At 43.4% G+C, this 13,479-nt stretch overlaps 1 protein-coding gene across 1 annotated transcript in view; it reads right to left on the bottom strand.

Annotated features, from left to right (window-relative positions):
- The window catches only part of MAN2B2 (mannosidase alpha class 2B member 2), a 389,507-nt gene that overhangs the window by 63,484 nt on the left and 312,544 nt on the right, over positions 1-13,479 (bottom strand). The window contains exon 14 of the mRNA XM_085642446.1: positions 10,545-10,655. Coding sequence (XP_085498572.1) covers positions 10,545-10,655 — 111 coding nt within the window. The remainder of the gene's footprint in view (positions 1-10,544; positions 10,656-13,479) is intronic.

Here is a 13,479-nt window from a genome sequence, read left to right as displayed (position 1 = left end):
TTGCATTGTTCACACTAAAGGCTGTATCTTTCTTATTCCTGGAGCCAAAGACCATGAAATGTGCTTTTGCTTGGTTTATAATCAGATCCAAGCCCCTCATAAAGACACAGAACTGATTTAACAGTCGCTGCAAACCAATCGCAGTTCTAGACAATAAAACTGTGTCATCTGCATAAATCAATGCTGGAACAATGTGGTTGCCTACCTGTGGGCAGTCAGCATTACAATCTAATAGAGGTTTCTCAAGACCGCTGACACACAGCGAGAAAAGAAAAGAAGCTACGAGACAGCCCTGGCGTAAGCCTACAGCAATCTTAAAGGCTTACGTTGACTCCCCACCAGGACCAACCCTCACACTGGCGGGCACCTCTAACTGAAATTGCCTAAAAAAATTGACAATATTCATCTCTCACCCAAGCTGAATCATAATACATCAAAGCTTTGATCTGTTGACAGAATCATTTCATTTCATAAGGCTTTATTCGAACAAAAATCAAGTCCATAAAAGCACAACATTAAAAGACAACAATATAAAATACAGAAGCAGGAGATATAACATGTTAAAACGGTTAAAAAAGCATACTTTTCCTTGCATTGATTGATTTAAGGAGAAAGATAGCCGTATAAAAACAGACATCAGGATGATGCAGATTAAAAAGCAAACTCATACAGTCTCGTATTGACCTGACTCCAAATTTAAAAAACAGGGGTTTCAGATATGCAGTCCACAAGTTTTTGTACAGCCGACAGAGCAAAAGAAAGTGCACAGTGCTTTGGGAGGTAATATTGTCACAGGGACATGGGCCAGCGGGATGTAGATGCAGAGAGGGGAAAGCAACAAGGTTGTGTGCTACACCCATTCTAAGTCTAGCCAACACAAACCGATGTGCCTTCCAGGTCACTTGTGACAAATAAGGTTGAAAACCCACAAATGCATTTAAATCATGGTAAAAAACACAGGATGAAAGATCAGAGCTATTTTGATGCCTCCTGGTGGAAAGCTGTTGTAGAAAACACTGCCTAAGTTCAATTTTAGACAGCTCAGTAGCCCCACATTGATCCTCGATGATGTTAATGTTAAAGAACTCACGAAAATTATCCACAATGTACTTTAACCATGGGATTTTTAAATGATGGTCCAAAGAGAGACAATCAGAAATAATGGCTCTGCACAATGAAGTCTCTTCTTTTATCCAAATGGAGCGCCATAGCATCAGTGGCCTAAGAAGGATCAAGTCGGCAAGATGGTGAATACCCAATTCATTATGTACTAAAGCATTAGAAACAGAGCTTGGCAGGCACAAAAGTCTTTTCAGGAATACGTTCTCCTCAACCTGAAGTGACCCTGCCGTGGCATAGCCCCAAATGCCAGCAGCATACAAGGCAATCGAAACACAACGGGACTGAAAAATCTTCAGCATGTCGTGGACCCGCCTGTCTCCCAGTTTCGTAGCCATAGTAAAAATTCCATGAGCACTCCTCGCCATCTTGGCCCGGACATTCTTGTGTTCATTGGCCCAAGTGTTTTTATTCGAAAAAGTGACCCCCAAGTATGAAAAATAGTCGACAGCCAGGACCTTCTGGCCCTCCATGAAAAATGAGAACTATTTCTTTCTATTCCTACGCCCGCATTCCATAACATAAGTTTTAGATTTGTTTAACACTAACTTTCTGCTATTGATAAATTGCAAAAAGCCATCCATCAGCTGTTGAAGGCCGTTTGGGGTGCGTGAAATAAGAACCGCGTCATCCGCGTATAGTAGCACAGGGACGTAGTCCTTATTAATTTTGGGGGCATCCACTGCCAGAGATTTGAGGAATGAATCGATCTCATTAATGAAAAGAGTAAAAAGCAGTGGAGCCAGCACACATCCCTGTCTAATTCCACGCCCAATCTTAAACTTAGTTGTACATTCCCCATTGGAACCGTAACGGACACAGGCTCGTAATTTGGTATAAAGACGTGCTAGAAAGAACACAATGCCCTCGGGAGCCCCCATTTCCAAGAGCTTTGCCCAGAGAATGCCATGGTCCACCAGATCGAAGGCACTACTCAGATCCGCAAAGCAGAGATAAATAGTGCCGGTCTTTGCCAGGGTATATTTACCGATGAGCAGGTCTAAATTTAGACACTGCTCAATCGTACCACGGCCCTTCCTGAACCCAAAGTGGCTCTCAGCTAAAATGCCATTGACCTCCGCCCATTCTTCCAACCTTACTAAAAGCACTCTACTCATTACCTTTACGGAGGAGTCCAACAATGAGATTGGACAATAATTCTTGACATCCCCTCGGTTGCCTTTCTTATAAATTGGGATTAAAATAGATTCTTCCCAAGTAGGGGGCACCTCATTACAGACTGCTGCGTTGAAAATGATAGTTAACAAAGGCCCCCATACTTCAGGGACCAGTTTATAAACATCAATTGGTACCCCGTCTGGACCCTGTGCTTTTCCTCCTTTACTGACCCTTATGCTATCTAAGACCTCTTGGACGGTGATATTCAGCGGCGTGTGCGGCCACCCATCCACTAGAGCCCTAGATGCACTGTCTGAATCAAAGATTTTGGAGAAGTGAGAAACCCACTCTTCCTTATTGACATTAGAAGTTAATTCAGGGATTCTGTCATTTTTGAGGAAAGGGGAATTAACTGTTTTCCAGAACAGGGTACAATTATTCAATTCAGCAGCCAGGGTCAAATTGTCCCATGCCTCCTGTTGGAGTTCCAATTTCCTCCGTCTAAGGGTTTCTTTATATCTCGCTCTTAGATCTACAACCAAACCCTTATCTCTTGGCATTGCTGATAAGGCTGATTTTAGCTCCTTTAGAGCCAGGGTACAGGCTGAATTAAACCACCCCTGCGGACGATCCTCTTTATATTTCAATGTGCTAATAAACTTAGAGTCAATGACCGAGTTAATGCCAATAAAATGCTCAATAGAGTCAATAGTGCCTTGATTATCTTCTAAAATCCCTATAATGCCTGCTAGACAACTAGTGATAATTGAATCAGACATAATATCAGCCTTATCCCCCTTCCACCTGAGTCTGGTGCCATTAGGGCGTACAGGCTCAATGCTGTTAACAATACAAGCCGGAATACGGAACCCTTTGTTCTCCCATAGCATGGCCTTTACTGTTAAGCAATTATGGTCACTAAGCTGGATGTCTACGACTTTAGGTGCCGTAGTCCAGGCCACAAGACTCGAGGAGATACATATAAAATCAATAACTGAGTTCGCTCCCAGACCTGTAAAAGTTGGACAAATCTCCACCTGGTCATTTTTCTCGTTGACCATAATATACATATTATGTGAAGCAAGGAGGCTGTTTAGGGCATCACCATAGTGGTTATGTTGAAAGTGGTGGATTCCGTCTCCATGACAGTCCACCATCCCACATACATTGACATCTGAGAATGAGCAGGTGGTGGCGTTAAAATCCCCTGCCATAAACAAATCAAAGATAACGTTAGAATCCTTAATAATGTCATCCAGTGCACTAGAAAGTGCTCTAACCACCTGGTCCCTGGTATCATCGAAGAGATTATTATAAAAATGTATTAAAAGATTGTTCCTACCTCCTGATATATGCAGCCATAAAATCTGAGAATGGACCCCAACTTGTACATATTTTTTAACCAGCAGAGGGGTTTGGACAGAAATCAAGATTAGAAGGCCCCCCTTAGCTCTGCCCGATAATGAACCGGTTGCAGGTAACTGGTATGAGACAAAACCATTATATCCTTTAAAGTCCCTACATCAGGTTTCCTGCAAACAGATAATATCAAAAAGAGCTAGAAATTCCGTCCAGCCCAAACAATCTGATTTGGACCTAATACCCGCAATATTCCAACTGGCAATATAACAGCTGGAAAAACCAGGGGCACCTGACCCCATGGAAAAACAGTTATTACCCTGTTGTAGAATAGCAGCATTAGAAGTGTCCGAAAGTAACTCTGGGCGACCTGCAGGGTCACCCTCCTTGCCCGTAGGCGTACAATCTACAGTTGTCCCAGAAATGTTAACCGTAGGCCCTGAGATACAAACACTTTGACCTGTACCAGGCAAAACCTGACACACCGAAGTTTTCTGGGGGTGCCATACCCAACTCCATAGATGATGCCGAACAACCTGCTAGGTTGCCCTCCTTGCCCATAGGTGGACAATCTGCAGTTGTCCCAGAAGTACTACCCATCGGCCCTGATATACAAACACTTTGTCCCATATCAGACAGAGCCTGTCTCATCGGAGTTTCAAGGGATACCGTACACAACTTCAGTCAGTCGTTTTGATCCAACCCACTAAAGCATTGGAAACGATTAGCGGTATTCACCTGAAAACTGTTTGCAAGGCTATGCAAGGCTTCTCCTCTCATACTCCCCCCCCCCCCCTGCGGTTACTAGGATAATGGCTAATGTGATGACTATAGAAAAAGCCCAAGGGACAGATTGAAATGCCCTGATCGTTACAGGGACGAGAGGAGGCTCGAATCAGGGCTGTCGTGGCAAGGTGGGGCTTACTAAAATTAATAATAACACAGTCCCCTGGAATGTTTTTCGGGGACGTGCCAATCCAGTTAGTTCTGGTGGTAGCCAAAATTTGGTCCGCCATAGCCACTGGGAAGCCACACTCCCGATTGAGCCATGCTACAGTTTTATTTTTAAGGGAGTCATGTGATTCTATAGAGCGATAAGGCCCATCCTCCCTAATCGGTGTAACGTTAGTCAGGACTGCTACATATGGTGCGCAGTCCGGTGGGAGGTTCGGTTGGGAGAGGCCACTATTGTTAAACTTCCCCCTTTCGGTAGTCTTCGGCTTATTCCCCAGGGCATAAGTAGTCGGGGGATTTGAAAGAATAACATTAGAGCGTAATGGTGTTACTGGAATGGTATTAAAAGTGTCTCCTGTGGGCGGTATTTTTGAGTTGCCAGTTACGCCCTGCTGCTCGTTAGCTGTAATGACACTACTGTTTTGCTGTGCAGGAATACTACAACCTGCACAGACCACTCCGCCATTGGATGAGCCTTTGTTGGATTGCACGGGCTTACTAGTTCTGCCCCCGACCACAGCAATTGCGGCAGCCGGTTGCGGACTATTGTTAGGTTTCAGGCCGGATTGCACCAACACACCCAATCTGACCACTTCCCTAGAAACAGCCTCAAGCTTATCCAAGAGTGGAAGGACGATTTTGTCTAACTTTGCATCAAACATGCCAATAAGCAGCTCAAGCTGATCCGGAGCTAGTTTCAAATGAGTGGAATTAACATCATTATGTAAACTATTTAGCTCAGTGGGGCCCCCGTTTATTACAGAAACAATATTCTTTTTACTTTTACGACCCCCCTTTTTAGACGAGACAGGTCTATTTAGATGTCTCCCTGACCTCAACACTCTATGGGGTTTAGGGACCACGGAACTCAGAGCATTGGAGTCATTCAGGGACTCGTTTGTATCGGGTACCTTGTGAAGCTCCTCGACAACAAAGATATCCTGTGGATGCTCTATTTCGTTGGTACCTTCCCTGGTTGGGAAATCCATAGAGACCACTACACAGCTATCATCAATGGTAGAAATCGACGGGGGAATAGGCAATGGGACAGGGGTCTCAGCTGGAACTATATGATTCGTGGGATCAGGCACACTTCCAAGACCCAGGGATAGTCTTCGTTCCTTATTGATCTTATCTACTACTTTAACTAGGTAGTTGTCAAGTGTGGAGACAATAGGACAGGAGTTCCCGGCTGACTTGGGCATGTTGCTTTAAACAGATAAAAATAACCAACACAAGTGCTACCAAATGAGAATAGCACTTCTTATGAAATGACTTAAAAAACACACAATTAAAAATAGGCGATATACAACAACCAGTATCAAACCCCTAGATTACCAAATAGAATTAGGAATGCTTATTAGTTTTAGTCCAGGGGTAGACCAGTGTTCAGGTAAACCGCAGTGTGTAAGCGTCCAGACAGACACTCCGGGTTTTGTTAAATGTATAACGGGAAGGGAGCGCGGGCCCGTTCAACACAGTCAATGGCAGGCCGGTACTAGGGCTACAAACAGTTAATTGGGTTACATAAATCCCATCAGTAGCAACACAATACCTTATGATGGCGTCCACTGGTTTGGAGAATGGAGGCAAGGGTTATAGGAATAAGGGGGGTGGCCCGACCCGGCCTCCTCTGGCCCCGGACGGCCCGCCCTCTGCCCGGGCTCAGCCCGGCGCCGCCCGCGCGCGGACCCGCGACACGGAGGGTGAGCTTGAATTTGTGGCGCCTCCAGGCGCGGGCAGTGGGCGTGAACTTCCGCCCCGCTCCACCAGGTGTTGCTGGTAAATGTGGTCCCCCTCCTGGCCGCGACCGCGACCGTGTCAAAACGCGGCGGCGGGAGGGAGACACAGGCAGAAGGCGGCAGGAGACCTCGGGACACAGGGCAGCACAAACGGAAACCTCCACTGGCACCACAAGCAGGTAAGACACCCCCGCTCCACCGAGGGTGAGCTTGAATTTGTAGCGCCTCCAGGCACGGGCAGTGGGCGTGAACTTCCGCCCCGCTCCACCAGGTGTTGCTGGTAAAAGTGGTCCCCCTCCTGGCCGCAACCGCGAGCGTGTCAAAACGCGGCGGCGGGAGGGAGACACAGGCAGAAGGCGGCAGGAGTCCTCGGGACACAGGGCACAGGGCAGCACAAACGGAAACCTCCACCGGCACCACAAGCAGGTAAGACACCCCCCAGAATCAAATCCCGAACTCAAGTCCATAAAGGCTAAATATACCTTTCCTTCCATGGGCACTGTGTACTTGTTTATTAAGAGATATAAACTGAGACACTGCTCAGTTGTCCCAAGGCCAGTGCGAAAAACTAATTGCAGCTCTGACAGAACATTATTTTTAATTTGCCCAGATTTCCAAACACTCCAACAAAATCCTGCCCATTATTTTGGCAGTAGAGTTTATAAGCGATATTGGTCAGCAACATTGTGGATTCCGCCTTACAATATTTTTTGAAAATAGGAACAATGATCACATGTGAACAATCTTTAAGAGGGCCTGCAATTAAAGAGGTCTTCTGGATATTTGTCCGGAGGGGAGCCCACAATAGCATATTTGTGTTGAAAAGGTCTACTGGTATCCCATCCAGCCCTGGAACTTTCCCTGAACGACATCTATTAATAGCTTCTATCACATCACTCAGTTCAATCCCTAGTATCGGGAAAGGGTATAAAAGAAGTTGAGGGTGCTGTAGATAAAATGGCCTGTTTCTCAATAGCAACAGAACCCTATATAGAGACTAGGCCAGCGTTTAATTGCGAGAAATGTCTGACCCACACTTCTAGTGAAATCACTGTGCCTGGGTAAGGTTTCATGAGTTTTCTTGAGATAGTTACGATTAACGGTCTGCCAAAAAAGATTGTTCTCATTGAGCTCACTAGCCATTATTAAAGTATGATAGGCTTCCTCTCTAATTATAATTTTCTGGGTCATTACACTTCTAGTACACCTTCCTACAACTACACACCTGATTTGGATCTCTAGGAATTGTGTTTAGCATTAACAACTGGTTGTGAGCCTAAGTGCAATTAGAGTCAAACCATTTCACTGGATTTCTACCACGAGCACTGTTTGTGACAATAAGTATTTCACGTGCTTTCCCATAGCTGTTAATTGTTGTAACTTCCTACTCATTCTTCTCATCAAGACACAGCAAAAATTCAGGATAAGTTGTGCAGACTAGGGCTGATAGAAATGCGTCTTTGTCAATTTTAGACCAGCTCATGGTCACCCCTTTATTATTCGTAAAGGCCGACGGTAGGGGATTCCTCACCACCTTTTTATAAAAAATACTTTCTGATCGATATAGCGGTTAGTTTATGGTCACTAAGGGGAGACTCTAGTAACACATATTCTTCAATCCATTGTCTAAGATTCTGTGAGAATAAAATCAAATCAATTAAACTGGAACAACCAATAAAAGTAGAGGTGCTAACTGGATCAGTAGTCAAGGAATTAAAAAGCAAACACCAGGTTGTATTTCACGAGTAACAGATTGAGCTCTTCTCCATAATCACTATGAGCGAAATGTGTGACCCCTCCAACACCCACCTTACCACAAGACTCTACCATGACAGTTGACAATGTTTCGTGTTGAAATACCCAATCCATACATTCGCATAGTTGCCCTTTTTAATGCTGCTCAGTTTTCGCTCAATATCCTCATGCAATGATTTCACCATAACAAAGTTACTTGTGTCAAAGATATTTTTATAGAAATGAACCAATAACAGATAATTAGTTTGGCAGCTTATCAACAAATGTTGATTAAGGAGAGAGTAGAGGTTTGCCAAGTAACCAAACCCGGGAGAGTAAAGGAAACTAGAGTCCTTAAGCCTCCCTTAGACATACCCATGGACCCTGGTATAGCATGTGTAAAATAAGTAACAAATACAACAAAGAAAACAGTTTCTGTCAACCAAGATTCTTGTACTTCATGATGTTTAATGAAGTTTAACCAATCCAGATTTGTCGACTTTGGTGCCAGTCCAGCCACATTCCATGAAGCTAAACTAAAACTACTGAGAGTGAATCTCACAGTAGAGTATGCTGAGTCGGATATAGTAACTGAAGGACTGTCCATCTGACGACCTGCAGTTGCCCCATTTAATGGGCTAGGAGCAATAGCCTTATTTGGAAGTCAATCCAGCTGATCTTACTGGGAGAGGGGCAAGAATATATCCGTGAAAGTGACAGGGCGGGGCACATGTGGGGTATCGGGGCAAAATGACTTGTTCGTCTATTATAAAAAGCCCATTGTAAGCGCCTCAATTGTAAATGGAACATGGAGAAAAGTTCAGCCTGTCAAAATTTCCTTCACAACTGCTCTATTTTTAAAATTTACAACAATGCAGTCAGTGTAGTCAGGTTTGGGATGATTACCTACTCAAGACACTCTCCTCACAAGATTAATCTGAATGTGGAGTTGCCCCGAGCCACCGACCCTGCAATTAATCCAATGTACCACCTTGTTTACTAGCTGGTCATGGTTCTCTGCTAAACTTGGCCTCAAAGGGGTAACACCTTTAGGAACCAGCACAGAAGGATTATCCTCTGAGGGCAACTATGTAAAATTGAAGGATCCATTTGAACATGCCCCTCTCGCCCCACATGGGCATGTGCGATGGTATCCCCCGGTGCCACATCAAACTGCCCTGTTGATCCTGGCCAGGTGTGGATTTGATGTCCAAATCCACACACAGCCACTACATGTTCAGAATCAAACAGTATTGCCTGATGGAAATCCACTGAACATTTTTTTATAGTTTGCCATTGATTCCATACAATTTGCTTATCATTAATGAGTGATTAATCACTGTTTGATTCTGAACAGGAGGCGTCCGGGTGTGGATTTTGTCATTCAAGACATCATCATTCATTAATGATCGCTTGTCAGAATGAACGAAAATGTTGGTTGTCCATGTGGCAATTGACACTGTATAAGACTATACCTTGTATTAAGGCCTTACAGTGAATTGAGAACTATTACTTGCAGCTTTTTTCTTTTGAAGAAATATTCATTTGATGTTCCTTATACCCTGAGGAAGTCTAGCAGGATGAAACATGTGTTGGCTGTGTTTTCTGATCAAGCATATTTTACAAAGAAATACATTTTAAAAAAATGTGTGTATTATGTATTGTCCGATCTTTGCACAATCTATATTGGTACTATACTGGGATGCCTTAGTGATAAATAGACCATATTGTAATTGTTCTTCTTATAACACCAGGTGTGTTTTTAAATACTAATCTCATCAAGTGTGCAATACATTGAAATAATGTTGCTGTTATCAATCTCCATGTTTGCACTACTTTGCAGCAGAAGTGTTGTCTGTTGTAGTGCTTTCTTTTTCTTCTTTTTATTGAACACTGTGTGTGTGTGTGTGTGGTGGGGGGGGCTTATGTGGGTAGTTTGTTCCAGGATTGCACATTGTAATAGCCCCTGTAACATAATATATCAACAATCTACTGTTCGAGGCCTACTGGCTTTACCATATATTTCCCAGAATAAATAAGCCAGGCCTATTCGCATTATAATAACATTTCAAATTAAACAGGCAAGACATATATTAGCATCAGACAATACATTTCCCTGCACTCCCATCAAGATTGTAGCTGTTAATGACTGCCCTCCTCCCATCTGTGCTGCTGACAGAGAAAAAAATCACAGCAAAATATCTAGTTATCTAAAACACTTTAATAGCATTACGATGTAATGTGTGTGCCCTGAAAGTGCAAGCTCAGGCGGCTGAGTAAAAAACACAGTGATTACAGCTGCATGGAGGGCAACCACTATTTTGGGGAAGCACACAACGTCTGCCCAATATATACATGAATTCTTGGCTTCCAACATGTGGGTGGGGAAATAAAGCCCCTGTCATGACGATTCTCACATAGTTGTTGGCAACAGCTGCGCTGTCAAGCCAGATCATATAGACCATGCAATGATCTTCAAAATATAAGGTGCTGGTAATTCATGGTATTCCATCTTACCTCCAGTTGACCATTTCCTTGACTTGAGACACCATGAGATCTTTCTGAAAGCAGCACTACCCTTGTGTTCTCATCTTCCACGTAGGCGGTTCTAACCATTGGATAATAGTTCTGAAGAAGCACAGGCAAACACACGATTAAATACATCAATATATTTTAAAGACTCAACCATTCATTTTCAAACATTTCAGAACAAAACATTGTTGAGCGCTGTCTTTTTACGGCTATTTTGCCACTTATAATTTCTCCCAAAAGGAATCAATAACCAGCTGTACAGAATACAGAGCTGCAAAGATCCAGTGACAATCAGCACGTCCTTTGTTCTTGCTTAATGACTGATCCCCAAAGTTAGCCGTGCCACATAACACACAAATAAGAGGAAAAAGCAGAAATGAGTAGGAAACGAGTAGGTGTGGCGGTTTTACCCAGATTACAAAAAAGAGGAAGCAAAAAAACAAAAACACATATGGAGAACATGAGTGCCAAATTATGTTTTAAAACGTTTGTGATTGTATGGCAAAAATATATTTAAATTGATTAATTCATACTGCAACCAGCGGCAGCTCCTCAGCAATGGCGGAGGAGCGTAACCTCACTTGTTCAGAGTCAGCAGCTGAATAATAAAACAATATTTTATTATCGTTTTACTTTTCACCTGCTGGCAGAGCCAGCGTGTGTAGGAGGGGCTGGGCCATGGCAGAAGGGGTGGAGTGATGTGCACTGCTAAGTGCGCATGTTGGTTTGGCCCACCGTCTTAGACCGGTCAAACAGGCATGAGCAGTTAGGTTTCTCCGACCCAGCTGTATTGCACAGCTGGGTTGGAGAAACAGCACAGACTCCCTCTGCCTGAGTGAGTGCTAAACCAGCCCGCTCAGGCCAATTCCTGCGATGCTCTCATACTTGGTTATACAGCTTGAGAGCAGCGTGGGGATTGGATGGGGAGTCTCTGATGCCTTCCCAGGGACTGCTGGTAACAGAAATCAGAGGAGCCACGAGGGGGCCGGCAGCACCCGGTTAGTTTTATTTAATTATTATTACCCCTCCCCGCGCCCTCACCACCCACTCCATCACTTTTGTGGCGAACACCACTGACTGCAACTCAAGTGCTGCAGCTGAAGTACAGGAGATTTCTGGTCCTTCAATGCAGTTGACTTTCTTGAAGAGTAGATAAGGTCAGAGCAATTCTAGAAACAAACCAATGTAACACTCATGTGTGAGGAGGAGAGGATAAGAGGTGCAAGGAGAGGGAGTTTGGAAATGGAGGGTCCCACAACCATACTGTTGGCAGCTATATTTTGTCCGAAGAACGCAATTCTTAAAATACTGGCTAAATAGGCAGGAAGTTATTTCAGTTAGAGTCACTGAAGTTTTCAAGAAGGTTTCAGATGAATAACGTTTTATCGAGAATTTAAAATCATTTTCATTAATGTTCCCTCAAATACGTAACTGTGCGTATCGGTATGATTTTTGTTTCCTGGAGTCTAGTCTGGTTGCAAATACTTTCAGTTAATTCTGCAAATACACAGGTGATAAACAAGACTACATTACAGTAGGATCATGCATCAAAAGTCTATCCAAACACTGCTCTTGATTTTAAGGTACGGTGAGAAACCAAAATAGTTTAGGTATATATGCATATCAGGGTGGTGAAACAATGGCATCCTCAGAGCAGTTTTATATGTTCTTGTGTAGAGATGGTGTAGCATTACTAGACCATAATGTACAGAAAATGTACAGAGTTATCCCTGTGGTATACAGGTCTTTAACACTTAATTTTTTGTGCACAGACTGCAAGCGTGCATCAGGTTGCTTTACTTATGTTCATGACTGCAAATTCTTGCTGCTTTCCTCTAATTAGCTAGTTTACTTCTCTGAATTTAAGAGGTAGACACGAGGGAGATATAGAGCCAGAGCCAGGTGTGTTTATCCAGTGGCAAGAATTGTTGCGGATGTGGCATTGATTCCAATGCAGTGGAACGTTTCACCCAAAAGGCTGAAGCAGGACAAAGATATTAGGTCAGAAAACACTTGAGCTAGGCAGACTGGAAATGTCTATAGCAGCAGTCATGTAGTGTGCTCTTGCATATCTATAGTCACCAGCAAGAGGTCTGCCTGCATGCCCAGCTTGCCAGAACTTAAAAGCTCTGGTCACTCTTTATAAGTAATTCTCTTCTTATTGTAATCAAGTCTTGGATGGCTGGGGCCCTGGCTGTCTCTTCAGCATGGCAGGGTGCCATGTGACACTGTCCCCTTCTTCCTCTGAGGTACAATGGACAGTGTTAACTATACTAGATTACATGTTTCTGATTGATCCAACTTCTGCATAGGTTACTGATAAATGTGATCATATATTGTTTTTAGCAGCTTAACCTTCCAAACTGAAAATCTATACATAAGACCAATAACTGTACATAATTGAAAATAAAAAGATTTTGTTAGTTAACACAAAATTAAAGTAGGCATGAAATCCAGGAGCAGCTGTACATAGTGACATACTAACACTTCGATTTTCATGGACTAAAAATGAGCAAGGAGTCAGAACAAGATCAAGTAGTGTGACATTTAAGTACATGTGGGTTATATATGACAAGCAGATCAATTAAAGAGTTTTTTTTTTTTTTTAAAAGTCTTGAAGTCAAGTAGGTATGAAATGGATATAAGAGCTAGGTGGAGGGTACTCCAGTGGCTGGGTACAAATGAGCAAATATAGCGAAGAATAAGTTAGTGACCAACGGTAACGATTTTCATCGTGTATACTCTATATAAATGGCAGATTACTCCTCTTCTGAATATTCCCCAGGTGTCAGACTGGATTTGGAAACTCAAAAGTAGTAGTCCTGCACGTCTATAGGAGGCACTGTGTCACCCTGTGTCAATGTCATTGCGATCTGAAAGTCACGAACAGAGCCGCATAAAGGTGCCACTCATGCGCGTA

The sequence above is a fragment of the Triturus cristatus genome, chromosome 2_2, assembly GCF_964204655.1.
Source record: "Triturus cristatus chromosome 2_2, aTriCri1.1, whole genome shotgun sequence".
Classification (NCBI taxonomy): Eukaryota; Metazoa; Chordata; class Amphibia; order Caudata; family Salamandridae; genus Triturus; species Triturus cristatus.
This window is presented reverse-complemented; position numbering and strand designations above follow the sequence as displayed.